The 18,288-nt window shown below is 45.6% G+C and overlaps 1 protein-coding gene across 4 annotated transcripts in view; it reads right to left on the reverse strand.

The window, feature by feature from the left end:
* The window catches only part of CEMIP (cell migration inducing hyaluronidase 1), a 167,372-nt gene that overhangs the window by 22,765 nt on the left and 126,319 nt on the right, over positions 1-18,288 (reverse strand). For all 4 annotated transcript variants that reach the window (XM_081171030.1, XM_081171031.1, XM_081171029.1 and 1 more), the window contains exons 12-17: positions 12,945-13,120; positions 11,513-11,722; positions 5,476-5,681; positions 2,589-2,658; positions 1,417-1,545; positions 387-472 (exon numbers count right to left, since the gene is read on the reverse strand). In XM_081171030.1, coding sequence (XP_081027156.1) covers positions 387-472; positions 1,417-1,545; positions 2,589-2,658; positions 5,476-5,681; positions 11,513-11,722; positions 12,945-13,120 — 877 coding nt within the window. The remainder of the gene's footprint in view (positions 1-386; positions 473-1,416; positions 1,546-2,588; positions 2,659-5,475; positions 5,682-11,512; positions 11,723-12,944; positions 13,121-18,288) is intronic.

The following is an 18,288-nucleotide window of genomic DNA, read 5'->3' on the forward strand; positions in this document are numbered from 1 at the left end:
GAGGACTAGAAGAGAACCTGATGCAAGTATGGCAGGGGAACAAGGTAAGGACTTAAAAAGACTGGTGTTGAATCCTGCTAGGAGAAGGGAGTTGGCTGAAGGAAAGTTAACCTCAGGTCCCCACCAGGCATTTAAAGGACACGACTTTCCCCCCAAAGAATCCTGGGAACTAATAAAGTACCCAGAATTCTTTGGGGGAAATCACATGCTTAAGATGTGGCTGAATGTATGTGGATCTGTTGAAAATCTCCCCCCTCCACACAGACACATACACATCCTCCAAACAATTAAAAGGTTATAACGGTTATGATCAGCATTCGTTCCCCAGCCTGAGCTGCAAAAAGAGGACTTTACTTTCCAAATAAAACCAATCAAAATCAGATTACCTCCCCGCGATCAGAGTCAGGATGGGCCTTTTGTCCTTGGCAGACGCTGGCGTCGTTTTAACTCCATTGTCAATGATCATTCCAGCCTGGAAAAGAAGGGAAGGAGGGAGGGATTCTGTCAGCCAAATCCTTAGGAGGGAAATATATAAGCATGCAAACTTACATACATAGATGCACATACTTTCAATGCATTCACTTTACACCAGCAAAAGAATTTGGAACATTGCCTGGCACAACCAGATTGTACCATCATTTTGTTTTAATGCACCTGAGGGTTTGAATGTTTACCAGCTCTCCATAATAACAAACTATGTTAGAGAGCAGAGGTGAGGAGCTTCTGGCTCAGGGTCCAAATGTGGTCTTTCCAGGCCCTCTGTTTGCCCCTTGAGACTATTCCCCAGGCCAAGCCCCACAAGACCTACTATGTGCCTTTTTTAAGAAGACTGAATAATTGTTTCAGCACCTACTCGTTCCCTGTTCACCCCAAAGGCCAAACAACACAACGCATTAAATGAATAATTTTTTCTTGACACGTCTAGTTTCACCCCCCCTCTCCTCCTCCTCAACAGCCCTGGGGGCCTCCAGCTACTGGACACATGAAATACATTAATGCATTTAACACCTTGTCTAGTTTGGGTCCTGAGTGCAGTACTCATTATGTGTCACAAACGTTGGTTGCTGCTTCAACAGATCTTGGCATTTGAGAAACAGCACACGTTTGTGTGTACATGCCTATTTAGTGAAACTTACAGACAACAACATGCAACAATCAGCTGGGAATTAAAAGAGAAAAAGGCCTCTTTATTCATCACTCTCCTCCATCTAGAGCCAAAAGTTGGAGCTAACTAAAAACAGCATTTGTAGATAAAAATGCTTGGAGTGGGGCAGGGAGACAACGTATGCTGTTGATATTATGGAAGCAGAATGGTGGCCAATAATGGCTTGACACTGAGATTGGAAAAGGAGGGGGGAAGGACAGCATTTGGAAAAAGAAGATAGGAACTTAATTTCCAATTGCATGTGTACTTACTCGATAGTTTGAATGTGCCCGATTGTTATAGAACGTCCCCATTGGAATGTGCTCAGAGTAGCCAGGGGGATACATTCCTGCAGAGAGTCCCGTCGGTACGTGATGCAAAACAAACCAAAACCCGGTTTCCTGCAAGAGAGAACACAACAGATTCAGCCTATGCCAGACTTGGGATACGTGAGATATTAAAAACAGCAAAAAGCAGAAGCCTGCACATTGGTGGGGCGGGGCGTGTGGAGGGAACAAAGTACAACCATTCGCTTTGGGAAACACTCGTTCTGCCAGCACAAGGACTGTTACTTCTGCCAGGGAACTTGCCCCCTCCTTTCCCTGTGCGTGTCCCATGGCCTCCCCAAATCTGCACTTAAAGGTTAGGGGGGGTAAAGGGTAAAGGGACCCCTGACCATTAGGTCCAGTGGTGGCCGACTCTGGGGTTGCGGCGCTCATCTTGCTTTAGTGACCGAGGGAGCCGGTGTACAGCTTCCGGGTCATGTGGCCAGCATGACTAAGCTGCTACTGGCGAACCAGAGCAGCGCACGGAAACGCCATTTACCTTCCCACCAGAGCGGTACCTATTTATCTACTTGCACTTTGATGTGCTTTCGAACTGCTAGGTTGGCAAGAGCAGGGACCGAGCAACGGGAGCTCACCCCGTCGCGGGGATTCAAACCGCCGACCTTCTGATCGGCAAGTCCTAGGCTCAGTGGTTTAACCCCCAGTGCCACCCGCGTCCCTCGGGGAGTTCCATTACACAGCCAAAAGTCCTCACACTAATGGAATGGGTCATTGAATGCTTCCAATTGTGCTCCGAGATCTTGCACAAGGCAGGTGGAAAAGAAATGAATCAGGATTTTGTTTCCACCCCAAACTGTATTAAGGCATTGTGCCTGCTTTTTAGAACAGCCCCAAGCAGCTTTTGTTTCAACAGGAACCTGAAGGGTTGTAGTGGGGTGGAGGATTAGAATCCCAAGGTTATTCCAGCTAGAATCATAGAACTGTAAAGTTGGAAGGGACCCCGGGGGTCATCCAGCCGCCCTACCCACTGCAATGCAAGAATCTCAAAATGCGGTCCCCCATCCAATTTGAAACCATACCAGACCCTGCTCAGCTCTGCAAATGTGCTAGCAGTTTTATTGCTGCACCACTAGGCAACTGTTTCCCTTTGTACTCACTTCGGATCCTGCAGCTGCACAGTTTATAAGATTGTTGTGTGGGTTGGCCAGCCAGAAGGTAGAGACTGCACTGTTGGTTAGATGGGGAAAGACATGTGTAAACAAAACAAAAGCACACAATTCCCAAATGGAGTGTGCAGAGGGACGGGCATTACAGTTGTGCCTTGGAAGTCGAACAGAATCTGTTCCGGAAGTCCGTTTGACTTCCAAAACGTTCGGAAACCAAGGCACGGCTTCCGATTGGCTGCAGGAAGCTCCAATCGGAAGAGCCGTCCAACATTTGGGTTCCAAAGAACATTCGCAGACCGGAACAGTCACTTCTAAGTTTGTGGCATTCGGGAGCCAAAATGTCCGAGTACCAAGGCGTTCGGATCCAAGGTACAACTAAATATTTAATCAAACCAAACCAGGTTATATAACCGAGCAGAGAAGTTTTCCTTTACAGAACAGAGTAACTTTCTCTCTTTCTCTCTTACCACCACCATGGAAAAGAGCCTTAGTAAAATGGCAGGACACCTGCTTTGCCTGCAGAAGATCTGGGGTTCAATCCCTGGCATCTCCAGGAGAGCTGCTGCCAGTCAGTGCAGACAGCACTGAGGCAGATGGGCCCATGTTCTGACTCAGCACAAGGCACCTTCCTGTGTCGCTGTTACAGCATCCTTACAGCTGTCACACTTGCGACACAGCCCTGCCTTGAAAGCCTTTAGGAATCCCAGCAGGAATTTCTATGGTATGAAACTATCCTATATCATTTATGTTTTATGCTGTGACGAATGTTTCCGCATATGAGTCGGCAAAAAAGGAAGCCAAGGAAAACCTCTAGGAAGCCCTGAGTTTGCTAGGGGTTGCCTTAAGTAACAACCTGATTGAATTTTCGTGTTTTCATGGTACCTGAAATCCCTGAAGGATTTAAAGGTACTTGTTTGGCAAACAGCTTGGCTTTCATGGTCACTTGCTTGGCCAAGTCCTGGCTGGCACTGAAATTATCTCACATATTGCCTGTTTCCCAGGATTCACATGGCTCTTAAAACATAATGCTATAAAATGTGTCTGTTTCCAGCCAAGCTCCCTTTTTGAAAAGAATATATCGTTTTGGTCAAATCTCATACACAATCCTGCCATGAAATTGAGATATAGTTTGCACGTAACACTAAGCCAAAGCACAGCTAGAAGTGAATGTGTGAGCACGGGTACTTGCAAGGAAAAAACACACACACCTGCTTTGCTCCTCCATGATTTGGCTTGGTGTTCTATCCAAATCTGGGCTCATGGCTTATCTTGATCCAGATAAATTACAAGCTGTAACTAAGGTTTGCTCTTGACTCATGATTTGTCTAGAGCATCACAAACCACAAAACCAGCCATATTAACACATGGCTTAGCTCACAGCAGCAGGACTGGAGGAGGATTTTTCCTGCAGAGTGGCAGAGATTTTTCCTGCAAATATCTGGATGCTTGCACAATTATACTTAGCCATACTTAGGCTTAACGTTACTTGCAAAACTGTCCCAATAATTTGTTAGTCTTTGTGGCTGCCAGTGTAGATCACAACACATTTTACGTTGCAGCCCAGGGGTGGATCTACACATAGGAATAAAACGCTATAAATAAGTCAGAAATTAAATTGTTATAACAAAAGGAGAAAAAACCGCTATGGAAAATTGCTTAGATTTTTTTCTTGCTCTCTGATGCCATCTGGTGTTACATGTTTATAATGCATTCAAAATGCTGTTTCTTGACTAATGTAGCAAAGTCCCAGGTATACAAGACTTTTTTCTTGCCACTGTTTACTGTGACATATGCTGTGGACATCCCCAACATTGAAACACTGGTATACCTGGGTTGCTGTGCATTAAATAATAACAGACAGCACCCTACCTTTAAGTTCTAATCTTTGATTTGAATATGAGAGATTAATTACAGCTGTGTTGTATACGACAGTATATTCCGTTTCCCTTGTGTCTATTTTCCCATTATATTCAAGCTTTAATACAATGTAAAAACCACTTCCAGGGATCTAGCGCAATATGGTGGAAGATTCGCACTCATTTCCATGTTTAATTGCTTCCAGAAAAAAAATCCATGGGAGTAAAGTGATGAAAGTCGGGGAGCTATCCCAGCATACATTCCTTTCCTGCCATTTTCTTAGGAGAGCAGAAGCACACATTTGTGGAAAGAGTGGGGGAGCAGCGACGTCTAATGTCATTTGTTGTTGTGTCACACTACACCCACAGGTGTGAATGAAATTTAGCACAACGTGCTTGTATATCGGTCAAAAAACCACAGTTCCCTAACACAACAGGTATTGCTGTGTGAAAGGAACATTAGAAAACAGGAGAAGCGCCAGCAGCATAACCAGGAAAACTAATGCAATATTCCTCTCACTTGAGTGTGTACCCAAGTCTTTCCCCACTGAGACTTGAAGGACTTAAAATGCTTCATTTTGGCTGTGATTTTCGGGGGGGGGGGGGAGAGATGCAAAGTGGAAATTTAGGTGATTTCTCTTTTCAAGCAAGGTATTGGCAGGACAGATCCTGAAGCTGAGGCTCCAATACTTTGGCCACCTCATGAGAAGACAAGACTCCCTGGAAAAGACCCTGATGTTGGGAAAGATGGAGGGCACAAGGAGAAGGGGACGACAGAGGACAAGATGGTTGGACAGTGTTCTCGAAGCTACGAACATGAGTTTGCCCCAACTGCGGGAGGCAGAAGAAGTGCCTGGCGTGCTCTGCTCCATGGGGTCACGAAGAGTCGGACATGACTAAACGACTAAACAACAACAATAGGCATAAGAAGCTCCCCAATGGGCTGTAATGGTTCACTAAGATACACCAGGCAAATCAGTTCTATAAGCCAAAGGAAATTAGAAGTTTGTTTTTTGACTCACTTGCAGTCCTGTCTAGGTTTGGGGATGTATCCTGGGTAAGCCCCTTCTGTGATCGTCTTGCACATCCTTGTGTCTCGGTCAGAGGGCAGCAAAGTGCTGGGTTTCACCAAGAGTCCAAGGCAGTGATCAAAAGTATTGCGTACCTCAGGGCCATCTTCAGTAAAAAAGCAGTGTCCAAGCGTGTCATACCCAACAACATCCTTGACCTGTGGATATAAAAAAGGGAGAGGGCATGGATACGAGGCTGGTCTTCCTAGATGCTCAGAACAGCACCTTGCCTGGACGTAATTGTGAGGCTCATGGCATTAATGATGTTCAACTTAAAAACAACCTATGAAACAATGCTGAGAGTATCTAATGCAGGGGCCCATGGGCAGGATGCGGCCCAATCACCTTCTCAAGAAAGCCAGTGTGGTGTAGTGGTTAAGAGCGGTAGACTTGTAATCTGGTGAACCGGGTTCGCTTCCCCGCTCCTCCACATGCAGCTGCTGGGTGACCTTGGGCCAGTCACACTTCTCTGAAGTCTCTCAGCCTCACTCACCTCACAGAGTGTTTGTTGTGGGGGAGGAAGGAAAAGGAGAATGTTAACCGCTTTGAGACTCCTTCGGGTAGTGATAAAGCGGGATATCAAATCCAAACTCTTCTTCCTCTTCTTCAATCCGGCTCATGGACGGTCTGGGAATCAGCATGTTTTTACATGGGTAAATGAGGGTTATTGTATTTTAATATTCTGTTGGAAGCCGCCCAGAGGGGCTGGGGATACCCAGCCAAATGTACGGGGTATAAATAATAAATTATTATTATTATTAATATTAATAATATTATTTATTTAAAATGCATCTCTGGGTTATTTGTGGGGCATAGGAATTCATTCATTTCCCCCCCCACCCCCCAAATAAATATAGTCCGGCCCACTACATGGTCTGAGGGATGGTGGACCGGCCCATGGCTGAAAAAGGTTGCTGACCCCTGATCTAATGGGACAGGATCGTGGGAAGCTGCCTTATACTGGATCACATCCAAACTATGCATTAACAAAACTTTTAACAGTCATGGCTTCTCTCCCTAGGAATCCTGGGAACTGTAGCTTGCCTGAGCCACAATTCTCAACACCTTAACAAACTACATTTCCCATGATTCTTTGGGGGGGAACCATGTTGTGGATGCAACCTTTGTAGATCCAGCCTTTGAGTATCTACTCTGGCTTGCAGCGGCTTGGGCAAAGTCTCTCTTATCACCTGCAAGCTGATCCTTTTTAACTCAGTGTCCCAGGGATGGAGCCTGAGGACCTTCTGCATCCTATGGATGTCCCTGAGATAAAAGGAACCCTGAAAAAGGAAAGGAGGTACCATCTATAGCTTGTCTACATTACGGTTTGGACACATTTCTTCTTAAACCAGTTTAAAGCTAAAAACAGAGGCAAGTCATTATGTCTTATTTCCATCAGAGATGAAGGCGGCATGATTCAGATCAGCCGATGATGATTCAGATCAGTGTACCGTTCCATTGTAGGAGTGCATCATGCTCATTTTGAAGGGGATGACACGCACAAGGGTTTTCTGGCATCTGCATGTTGTTGGCTGATGCCAAGTGTGTCCCTGAGCATGTACTAAGAGCCCTTCATTGACTTCATTGCCACTGTAATCAGGAATCCACATTGCAACATGTGAAAACCACGTCTGGGAAGAGCATCAGTGTTATGTACTGAGTTGAATAGGATTCAGAATGCAGCAGTCTGATTGGTCCTAGAACAATAGGATTCAGAATGCAGCAGTCTGATTGGTCCACAGGAGCCACCCAATCCAGCTCCAGGTGGATGGGAATCCGCAACCTGATTGGCCTACAGGAGAATCCCGGAATTAGCCAATCACATGGGGCCCATTGTGTAAGTAATGTATATAAGGCAGACATTCTGGGGGAACTTCCGTTCCTCCTCACCACTATGAGCTGAATAAAGAGCATGAAATCCACTCTCGACTCCGAGTAAATTTCAAACAGGATGCCCCTAGATTTGCTGGGAATATATATATATATATATATATATATATATATATATATATATATATATAAAATCACTTTCTGTGCATGCACATATAAGATGGCATGGCTTTAAATCAGAGGGTTTATAAATGCTGGACTCCTAAATTCAGGGGCGGACTTCATATGGCATTTGTCCTTTCCAGCAAAGGAGCACCGTCAATCTCAAACTGAATTAATGACACCAGATGCAAGCATTGCTGCAGCTAGCAGGCCCTCCTGCGTATTCCTCAGAGTATTATCCACCATAAATCTATAGAGTATGCCAATAGTTTCTGGCATGACATACTCCCTGCGTTCATCCAGCCCCCTCCGCAACAAGCCTTGGCATAAATCAGGCCAGAATTTAATGTTGTGGCTCAGCAGATTGTAACACACACATTTGCAAAGTAATGAGGAAAGCAGGATGTGGTGGGCTTTTAATGCACTGCTGCTGGCGAGAGTAATATTTCAGACGTTTTTACATGCAAAAGGTGGCATGAGCCCAAGCCTATCTAGATTTGCTCCACTAGCAGAGGATGCAATTATGTAAGATCATTTAAATACAAGATTAGCTAGCCCTTTACAGGCTTTGCAATCCGGATAGTGGGCAGAGATCCACATCTTTTCAATGCATCTTGTGGTTGAAATGCTGACTATATATTTATTATATCATTTCTGCTGCAATAATTTTGTCAGTGCTTTCGCATCCAAATCCCTAAACTGTTTTACTTGGAGAACAGCCCTGCTATTTTGGTGGAACCGGTTCCCCAAGTGCGAGCGGCGATTCTATATGCATTTGCACAAGATCCCCGGGAAAGTACTGTTTTACTCAGGAGTAATCCCAACCGAGTCCAATGAGGCTTACTCCCACAAATGCAGTGTTACCCTCTGCCAGCAGTTAGATACACACAGGTGTCAGAGGAAAGAGAGAGAAAGTGGTATGCAAGGAGGTCAAATGACAACGAAATGCAAAAAGAACAGGCTGTGCACATCAAATCACATCTCAAAATGGATGTAAAATAAGAGCAGCAACCAGAAAATCCCTTGAGGTAGCTGCTTTCTTCATTCCTATCAACTTGACCATGTTTCCTTCCCCATTGCTTACTTTTTGGCTGTGGAAGTGCCGAGGAAGGAACGTGGCTCCTGACCAGAATTTCTTTGAACTATAATTTTGCTCCTTGGAAAAGGGCAAAAATGAGAAGCTGGACGCTTCCAAATCCTCTAAAACCGACCCACCCATTTGAGCCACTGCAATGTCACACTCTGAATATTTGAGTTGGCGGTGGCAGCAGCACCATGAAAAAAAATATCGATATGTGCAAGATCAGAGCTTAAAATTAGAATCGGTGATGAGGGTTTGGATTGACCCATGTTAATCAGCAGCTGTGCAGCCACTGCAGAAGAAGTATTTACAGTACCATAACCAGGATGCCTGGGATGCGGGTGGCGCTGTGGGTTAAACCACAGAGCCTAGGACTTGTTGATCAGAAGGTCGGCAGTTCGAATCCCCGCAACGGGGTGAGCTCCCGTTGCTCGGTCCCTGCTCCTGCCAACCTAGCAGTTCAAAAGCACGTCAAAGTGCAAGTAGATAAATAGGTACTGCTCCGGTGGGAAGGTAAACGGCGTTTCCATGCGCTGCTCTGGTTCGCCAGAAGTGGCTTAGTCATGCTGGCCACATGACCCGGAAGCTGTACGCCGGCTCCCTCGGCCAATAAAGCGAGATGAGCGCTGTAACCCCAGAGTTGTCCGTGACTGGACCTAATGGTCAGGGGTCCCTTTACCTTTACCTTTAACCAGGATGCTTTCTACCACTTAACAGGCCTCTGGCCACCCTTGCTTTGCAGTTAATATGTCCATTAGGTTCCTTGCTCATCTGACATGCTACTCTCCCCATGGGGCTACAAATCGGAAAGCAGTTGTAGTAACAGGAACAGGAACATAGACTCTGATCTATGGCAAATTAATATATGCTTAATCTAAGAAGAACCCTCTCTCCTAACACTAGAATCTGTAGACATGCAAGGTTGGAAGTTTCAGGAAAGACAAAGGGAAAGACTTCTGAATTCAGCACACAGTTAAGCTTTGGAACTCCTTGCCACAAGAGGCAGCGGTAGCCACCAAGGTGGATGGCTTTAAAAGAGGATTAGACAAATCCATAGAGGAGAAGCCTGTCCCATCATTGCTATCCTCTGCCTCCACGGTTTAAGCAAGCCTATCCAGAAATGTAGAATATTTATGTTTGATTTTAGCATTTGTTGATTTTAATTTTAAAAAACTGTTAATTTCATTGTTTCATTTCCTTTGTAAACCGCTTTGTGGTGTGTGTTTTTCCCAGGCACACGGTATTTAATTTTTATGAAATAAATAATAAAAAGGTAGAAGGAAACGCAGCTAAAATCCCTGTAGCAGGGGGTTGTTGTTGTTTTAAAAAAACCTGAATATGAATCAAGCCATCGTCATTAGAAAACACAGATAAAAATCAATAAAACTTTTAAAACAATTATAGCTGCCCACTTTACATGTCTGGATAGGCTTGTGAAAACAAGAAAGTTCCCAGCTGCGTCTAAAATATTATTGCTATTTTTATTTCTTACCCTATTTCTTTCTCTGAGGGTTGATCACAACAATTAAAAGAATCAAATATTAAAAACAATTAAAACAGATTTCAATCAAGAGAAGAGGGTGAGTGCTAAACAAAAACCAGGGTAAAGAGAATATGGTAAAGAGGAGTGTCTCCCACATGTTATGAAAACTATGAGAAAAGTTCCAGAAACACCTCTTTGAGGGAGGAATTCCACAGTTCAGGGACTGCTGCTCTCTAGGGCAATGCCATCTCCTGGGCTGCCACCACCCCAAACTTCAGAGGGCAATGGGGCTACAAGGAACCAAGAGGGCAAGGGTTTACTGCCTAATTTCAAGAGGCAGGGAGTTCCAAAGTACGGCTGCTGCCACACTACAGGATCGACGCCTTACAAATAATAATTAATAATAATTTATTATTTATACCCCGCCCACCTGGCTGGGTTTCCCCAGCCACTCTGGGCGGCTCCCAACAGAATATTAAAACACAATAAACCACCAAACTTCCCTAAACTGGGCTGCCTTCAGATGTCTTCTAAAAGTCAGATAGTTGTTTATTTCCTTGACATCTGATGGGAGGGCGTTCCATGGGGCAGGCACCACTACTGAGAAAGCCCTCTGTCTGGTTCCCTGTAACCTCACTTCTCGCAGTGAGGGAACTGCCAGAAGACTCTTGGAGCTGGACCTGGATGATGGGGGTGGAGATGCTCCTTCAGGGATACTGGGCCGAGGCCATTTAGGGCTTTAAAGGTCAGCACCAACACTTTGAATTGTGCTCGGAAACGTACTGGGAGCCAATGTAGGTATTTCAGGACTAGTGTTATGTGGTCTCGAAGGCCACCCCCTTCGCAAATTCAGTTGCAAAGGCCAGCCTAAAAAATATAGCTTTCAAAAGATGTCTGAAGAAACTGGTAGGGAGTTTTGCAGGGCAAGGCCTGCCAAAAGGAAAGCTTAGCTCAGGGGTCGGCAACCTTTTTCAGCTGTGGGCCGGTTCCACTGTCCCTCAGACCATGTGGTGGGCTGGACTATATTTTTTTTTGGGGGGGGATGAACGAATTCCTATGCCCCACAAATAACCCAGAGATGCATTTTAAATAAAAGGACACATTCTACTCATGTAAAAATACGCTGATTCCTGGACTGTCCGCAGGCTGAAGTGAGAAGGCGATTGGGCTGGATCTGGCCCCGGGCCTTAGTTTGCCTACCCCTGGGCTTAGCCCCTAGTGAAGGCCAGCCATACCTCAGGGACACATCACACCACCTGAAGTGCCCCATCAGAGCATCTCAGTGATTGTTTTGATGCATTAGGAATCAGCCCTTCTGGTATTTTGGCCCCAAGTTTTTGAAGTTATTTGCACCTAGGTAGACCTGCAGACCAGCAGCACCAACACTTTGAATTGTGCTGGAAGAGATGGTGAACGAATCTCAAGTTTCTTACCAGCAGACCATTGGAGCCATGGATGGTGACACAGCGAGAAAAGGCATGGTGGATGGAGAGGTCTTTCACGTAGGTAGGAGGGTGGTAGCCACCCTTCTCATCCACATCTCCGGACATGTGGAAGTGGATTGGGTAGTGTCCCAGTGACTGCTGGCCCATGTGCTTCAGTTCAATCCCTTCCATGTGGACAGACTTAAATCCAAGGCCAAGCTAGAGAACAACACACACACACATCATCATCATCATCATCATCATCATCAACAGGCGGGCTTGAAACTTGTGCAAGACGCTTTCAGGGTTGTTGTTTTCATTTGTCAAACAAGTGTGATCCAGCGCTTTTAAAGCCACATCTGCACTATACATTTAAAGTGGTATCAAACCACTTCAAGAACTTATCACTTCCTCCAAAGAATTCTGGGAGGTGTAGTTGTTAAAGCTACTGACAGTTATTAGGAGACCCATTGAAACTAATGGATCTTGAGTAGAACACTGGATGCAATCCAATAAGGACATAGGAAACTGCCTTATACTGAATCAGACCATCTAGCTGTCAGCCTACACTCAAGTAGGACCCTGGCAGAGACACATGCCCGACGGGCATGTTCTCTCCCTCCTGGTTGATTGGGAGCTTCAGAAGCTTTCTTCTGCCCGAACATCACAGCGACCGATGCCAACAGACATCGGCACACTTAGGGATCCGCAGAGTCTTCACAGTTCGCGGGACAGAACTCAGCATTTTGGCTAATGTACTTTATTTACATATAAACACACATGGAGCACTGCAACATGGCTCCCTCTCTCTCTAGCATCAGACAGCAAAGAGAAAAAGAACAAAGGACAATAGTCCCACTTCAAGGAACACAGTAACACAAACATCCTGCCTCCGTCACTTCCCACTTTGTGGAGTCAAAACATACACCATCATGTGATAGACAACGATCCCATGACTGCAATCACGGAGCAGGAATTCTAACACTAGCTCAGTACTGGGTCCATCTAGCTGATGTACTGTCTACATTGACAGGCAGGAGCCCTTGGGGATTTCAGACCAGGAATTTAACCTACAACCTTCTGCATGCAAAGCAGATGCTCTACCACTTAGCTTTCCCCCAAAACTTTATATTTTTTTGCCTTTTAGAATTGTTTGCTATCATTTTGTACACAGCTTAGGAGACTGCTGTTTGGTCAAAAGGGCACATCAGTATAGGAGCTGCATAAATAAATTCTCATCTTGAAAAGTATTGCACTTTAAATGCACATTGGCACGATTGTGCCCACGCTCCATAAAATTTCTGCTGCCGACATAAAGTCTGAGATTGGATATGTTAGATACAAGTGCTCAATGTCATATCAGACTCCCCCAGCCACATGGAAGAAATTTCCCAGCACAGGGGTGGGAAAAAATCAGCAATACATAGACACCAAGCGATACCTTGATATGGCCTCCAAAGGTGTCAAAATCAAAGAAGGAACACAGATCACTGTTGTAATTGTAGCATTCCTTGGCCATCTCTCCCATCACGAGAATGTTGCGACTTAGCAAGCCTACTTCTGCTCTCATGTCCACTCCATCGATCACCTCTCCTGTGTGAAGGTAGTTTGCTTTCCCTAAAGGAGCAAGAAACGAAAATTTGCCATTAATAAATCCGTTCTTTAACTTCTATTTATTTCAATTTCAATTTCAATTTTTATTATTCCACAGGACTTATATACTGTTTAATTGCCATACAACCACAAAGCAGTCAGCAAACATAACAAAGCAACGAAATTATCAGTAAAATAGGCACCCGCCAGATCAATAGCCCTTTGATTTGCTGGCAACTGGATTCCATACTTCCAAGTTTGACTGTTCCAACTATTCCAATGTGATGCCACAGAACAGAGGCCAGCAAACTTTTTCAGCAGGGGGCCAGTCCACTGTCCTTCAGACCTTGTGGGGGGCTGGACTATATTTTGAGGGCGGGGGGAATGAACGAATTCCTATGCCCCACAAATAACCCAGAGATGCATTTTAAATAAAAGCACACATTCTACACATGTAAAAACATGCTGATCCATCCATGGGCTGGATTTAGAAGGTGATTGGGCCAGATCCGGCCCCTGGGCCTTAGTTTACCTACCCATGCCACAGAACTTCAGGGGTTTTTACAGCTTAAGTGTACTGCTAGGGACCTTACATCATTTCAAAAGTCGGCCCAGCTGCTGATAGGAGGCTGCTTTGTACAGAGTCAGACCACTGTCCCTCTCATTTAGCATCCTCTGCATCAGGGATGAGTCAGCCTGTGGCCCTCCAGGTGTTCCTGAACACCTATCAGCCCCAGAGAAGCATAGCCAAAGTTCAGAGATAATGGGAGTTGTAGTCCAGGAACAGATGGAGGACACCACAGGGACTACCCACTAGTCTACACTGAACAGCACCAGCTCTTCGGGGTTTTCTGGAAGATGTCTCTTCCAGCCCTACCTGGAGATGCCAGCGATGGAAGCCTTCTGCATACAGAGCATGTGTCCTACCGCTGGGCTATTATTGTTTTATAAAGGTAAAGGTAAAGGGACCCCTGACCATTAGGTCCAGTTGTGGCCGACTCTGATGTTGCGGCGCTCATCTCGCTTTATTGGCCAAAGGAGCTGGCGTACAGCTTCCGGGTCATGTGGCCAGCATGACTAAGCCACTTCTGACGAACCAGAGCAGCGCACGGAAACGCCGTTTACCTTCCTGCTGGAGTGGTACCTATTTATCTACTTGCACTTTGACGTGCTTTTGAACTGCTAGGTTGGCAGGAGCAGGGACAGAGCAACGGGAGCTCACCCCATGTTGCAAATTGCCCAGAATGGGTGGAGCAAGCCAGTCAGATGGGCAGCAGATACAGAAATCATCACCACCACCACCACTATGAATGTTCACTGCAAAGTAAGTGAATTAATTTACAAGTGTACACACATAGGATTGCAGCTTACATATTGCAGTTCATACACAAACGCAAACACACACATACATGAATGAATGATTCTTTCCTGCTTCTTCCCCTCACCCTCTACAAACCAGAGAAGACTTTTTAAACTTATCCCTCCTCCATATGTCACTGTGTCTTTTACACACAGACACACCATGTCTTCCCTGATTCAGCTGTTTTGCAATGGGGGGTGGGGGAGGAAGGAAGCAGGAAGAGATTATCTTACTGCCCACATTCTGAACTGGTCCAGTAAAAACAAGCAATACACTCATTAAATAAATGCTGCGCTCAAAGAGCATATATGTTTTGCACTTGCAGATATTTTCTTTCGGGAGAGGCGTGCGCACTCAACATTTATAACTGGAAACAAATGCCAAAAGCTCAGAAATAGCCAAGTCAGAATTGTTCCTTGCAAAGAAGATATAGGAGAAGGGTTATCTGCTTTAAAACAAGAAAACAGGCAGAATGCCCATCATTTTTACGAGGAGGAATGAATATTTCAATGTGCCTGGAAGCTGCTATGCAACTCTCTGGGCCTGCCATTCAGTGGCAGGGACGCGGGTGGCGCTGTGGTCTAAACCACTGAGCCTCTTGGGCTTGCCGATCGTAAGGCCGACAGTTTCAGTCCGTGCAACGGGGGTGGGCTCCCGTTGCTTTGTCCCAGCTCCTGCCAACCCAGCAGTTCAAAACCATACCAGATAAATAGGTACCACTGTGATGGGAAGGTAAGCGGCGTTTTCATGCGCTCTGGCTTCCATCACGGTGTTTCGTTGTACCAGAAGCTGTTTAGTCATGCTGGACAGATGAAAAGAAATCCTGTCGGTGGACAAATGCTGGCTCTCTTGGCCTGAAAGTAGAGATGAGCTCTGCACCTCATAGTCAAATTCGACTGGAATGAACTGCCCAGGAGTCCTTTACCTTTACCTTTCTACCATTCAGTGGCAACCCAGTGCAGAATCGCCATCAGTAAGAGGTGATGAGCTTCAGCACATGGTTTTGCCCTAACCACAACCATGTCCATGGGCTCAGTGTTTTTAGTCCTCCGTCACAGAACAAGGGTGGGTGTTGTAGCCCCATCTGAGTTCCATTGCCAAGCAGGGGCTAGAGGTCTCTGAGGAACTCTTGCCTGGGAGCAGAATCCACACACAAAGTCTCACAGTCCAGAAGTCAGGGAGTCCAGATGATCATAGACTCGAGGGTCCAAATAGGAAGCAGGAAGCAGCAGGGTAGGACCAGGAACTACAAGCGTTGTTTGCAGCATCTGACTGCTGCTGAGAGCTCTGCTTAAGAAGGCTGAAGCCAGCTGGTTCTCATCAGTGCCTTCTCCTCTTGTGTCCTTGAAGGCTGATCAGCTGCAGGTGGAGTCACTCCCCCTTCAGGCTGCTGTTCAGCAGGCAAAGGTGAATCCTGGCCCATGACAGTGGGGAAACTCTGGCCAGGGAGCCAATTTTTGCCCACCAGCCATTTTCCCCAAACCATTCCCACCTGTCACCAGTTGACACCATTGCCAAACTGTTCCCTTCAGGGAAAGAGCTGGAAAAGCAAATAGCAGGGCTGAGCTGTCCGCTTATCCTGCCTGATTTTGCTTTGCCAGGGCATTTCTTGTGAGGAACACGCTGGTGAAGCAGACCGCACAACCCCACCACCACCTCACAGGTCAATTTTGAAAGGAGGACAGGACTTCCCAACTAACGGTCAGCTGATACCACCAGATGATTGACATGTAGGTGGCCCCACCCACCTGCCACGCTCCTGGGACCGAAAAGGTTCTTCACTCCTGCCACAGAGGACAATATTCACTTATAGAGGAAACCTAACGATGGCTGCGCTTGAAGGACACTACCGAGTGAAAAACCTGTTCCATCTCCCAGGTGGCTCCAACTTGAGACTCAAGCCTGCCATTTAAGCTGTGCAGGCCCACTGTGGTTCCGAATTCTCAAGCCACGGTAGGATGGAACAAAGCAGCTGCCCAGAAGACTCTCTCAATGTGCACATAGACACTGCAAATTGCCGTCATAGCAGAACAGATGGCGGCTCCACATCTTGGCTACAACATGCCTTCGTGTCACACAAGGAGGGCAGAGGGAGCTATCCCACCCGCTTTGTGATGCAGTTTTCAATGAACGGAGAAGGTGGTATCATTTGATCCTGCTGCGGCTGTTGTTTGCTGAAGCAGATCTGAGCACAAGGTGTTATCAGATGGAGACCTGGTGGAGCCAGAAAGGGGAGATCCCTGCAAAACTTCATACGAACTTTGATAAGGAGGGCAAAAGAATTCATCTGTGTCCAGTGGTGCAGATAGTAAATAAAAGCGAGCTTTTCTCCTCTGTAGCTGTTGCTGCTGTCCGTCCATTTTCTGCCGCGGCACCTAGAAGATGGCCTCCCTCGATCCCCAATATCTGCAAGGCCTCATCACTCTCCCCTTTCAAAAAACCCCCACATTCTTTAAAACATACCATTTCCTCCAGCCAGCTCAAGTTTTATTATGTGCATACGGTCCACAGACAAAAAGCCTACAAAATTAACTGGAGGGACATACGTGCTTCAAATAATTGGCTATTTGCTCAGGGCGATTATACAGAAATACGTTTTCTGCTGTCAGTTTGCTATGTGTTTTAATCGCAGCAGCGAACAGATTTAGCTATTTTTCACCCTCTGACATAAAGGACTGGAATCTGCAAATAGAACTGGCATAAAAACCAGAAGACATTCCTGGGTAAGGTTCAAGCAGTGGACAAACAATCACTTAACGTAACCCATTGCAGAAGTTGCATTATTCAATTCAAATGGTCTCCCCCCTCCCCTAACATTTTTTAAATCTCCCACAAGCTCTGACTTATTCTCGATCTTGTCTTGCTGGACAGATGATTTTTATATGGCAGGCCTTCAGATTTAGAATGCTTTCCATGTTTATGCGCCCTGGGATTCTTTGCAACTGTTTTGCATTTTAAGTGCTTTGGAGTGGCGCAGATGAATTGAAGCATTGTGGTTGCAGATGGGGGAGAAATTCAGGTCTGTTCATCTTTGAAGGCAATTCTACCTTAATTCACACTTTTCCAAAAAGCAATATGCAAAGTGAAAGACATCCATCCATCAAAATTCACACTCCTCTAAATTTTCCAGTGCAGTTCTGAAGCCAGGTAACGTGTGCAGAAATGGATACACTAGGTTAAATTGTGCATAGAAATGCATATATTACCGCAAAACATACAAAAACGCATTATATTAGGGGGAACTGCTTTGCAAAAAATGTTCATACAATGGTACCTCGGGTAAAGTACTTAATTCGTTCCGGAGGTCTGTTCTTAACCTGAAACTGTTCTTAACCTGAAGCACCACTTTAGCTAATGGGGCCTCCTGCTGCCGCCATGCTGCCGGAGCCCGATTTCTGTTCTTATCCTGAAGCAAAGTTCTTAACCTGAAGCACTATTTCTGGGTTAGCGGAGTCTGTAACCTGAAGCATCTGTAACCTGAAGTGTATGTAACCCGAAGTACCACTGTATTAGGCAAAATTGCATACAAACATGGTGGATTGGGAGAAATTTGTGCTGAAATGCAGGTTTCAAAATAATATGGAAATATGGAGCACTGAAAACTGTGGCGATTGGAAAAGTGAGGAACGGAGTGAAACCAGAATTGGTAAGATTCAGTTATCCCTAGGCATGGGGCAAGCTTCCCAAAATAAATGTCTTGGTGATGCTACAAAACTCTTTTTATGAAAGGTACACGTGCCTGGGCTTTAGAATAATAAGATCTCAGGCTTGCACGGGCTTGGGTTTTATTTAACACCTGCAGAGACATGCTAAGAATGCTAAATGCCAACAA

The sequence above is a fragment of the Podarcis bocagei genome (assembly GCF_964188305.1).
Source record: "Podarcis bocagei genome assembly, chromosome: 14".
Classification (NCBI taxonomy): Eukaryota; Metazoa; Chordata; class Lepidosauria; order Squamata; family Lacertidae; genus Podarcis; species Podarcis bocagei.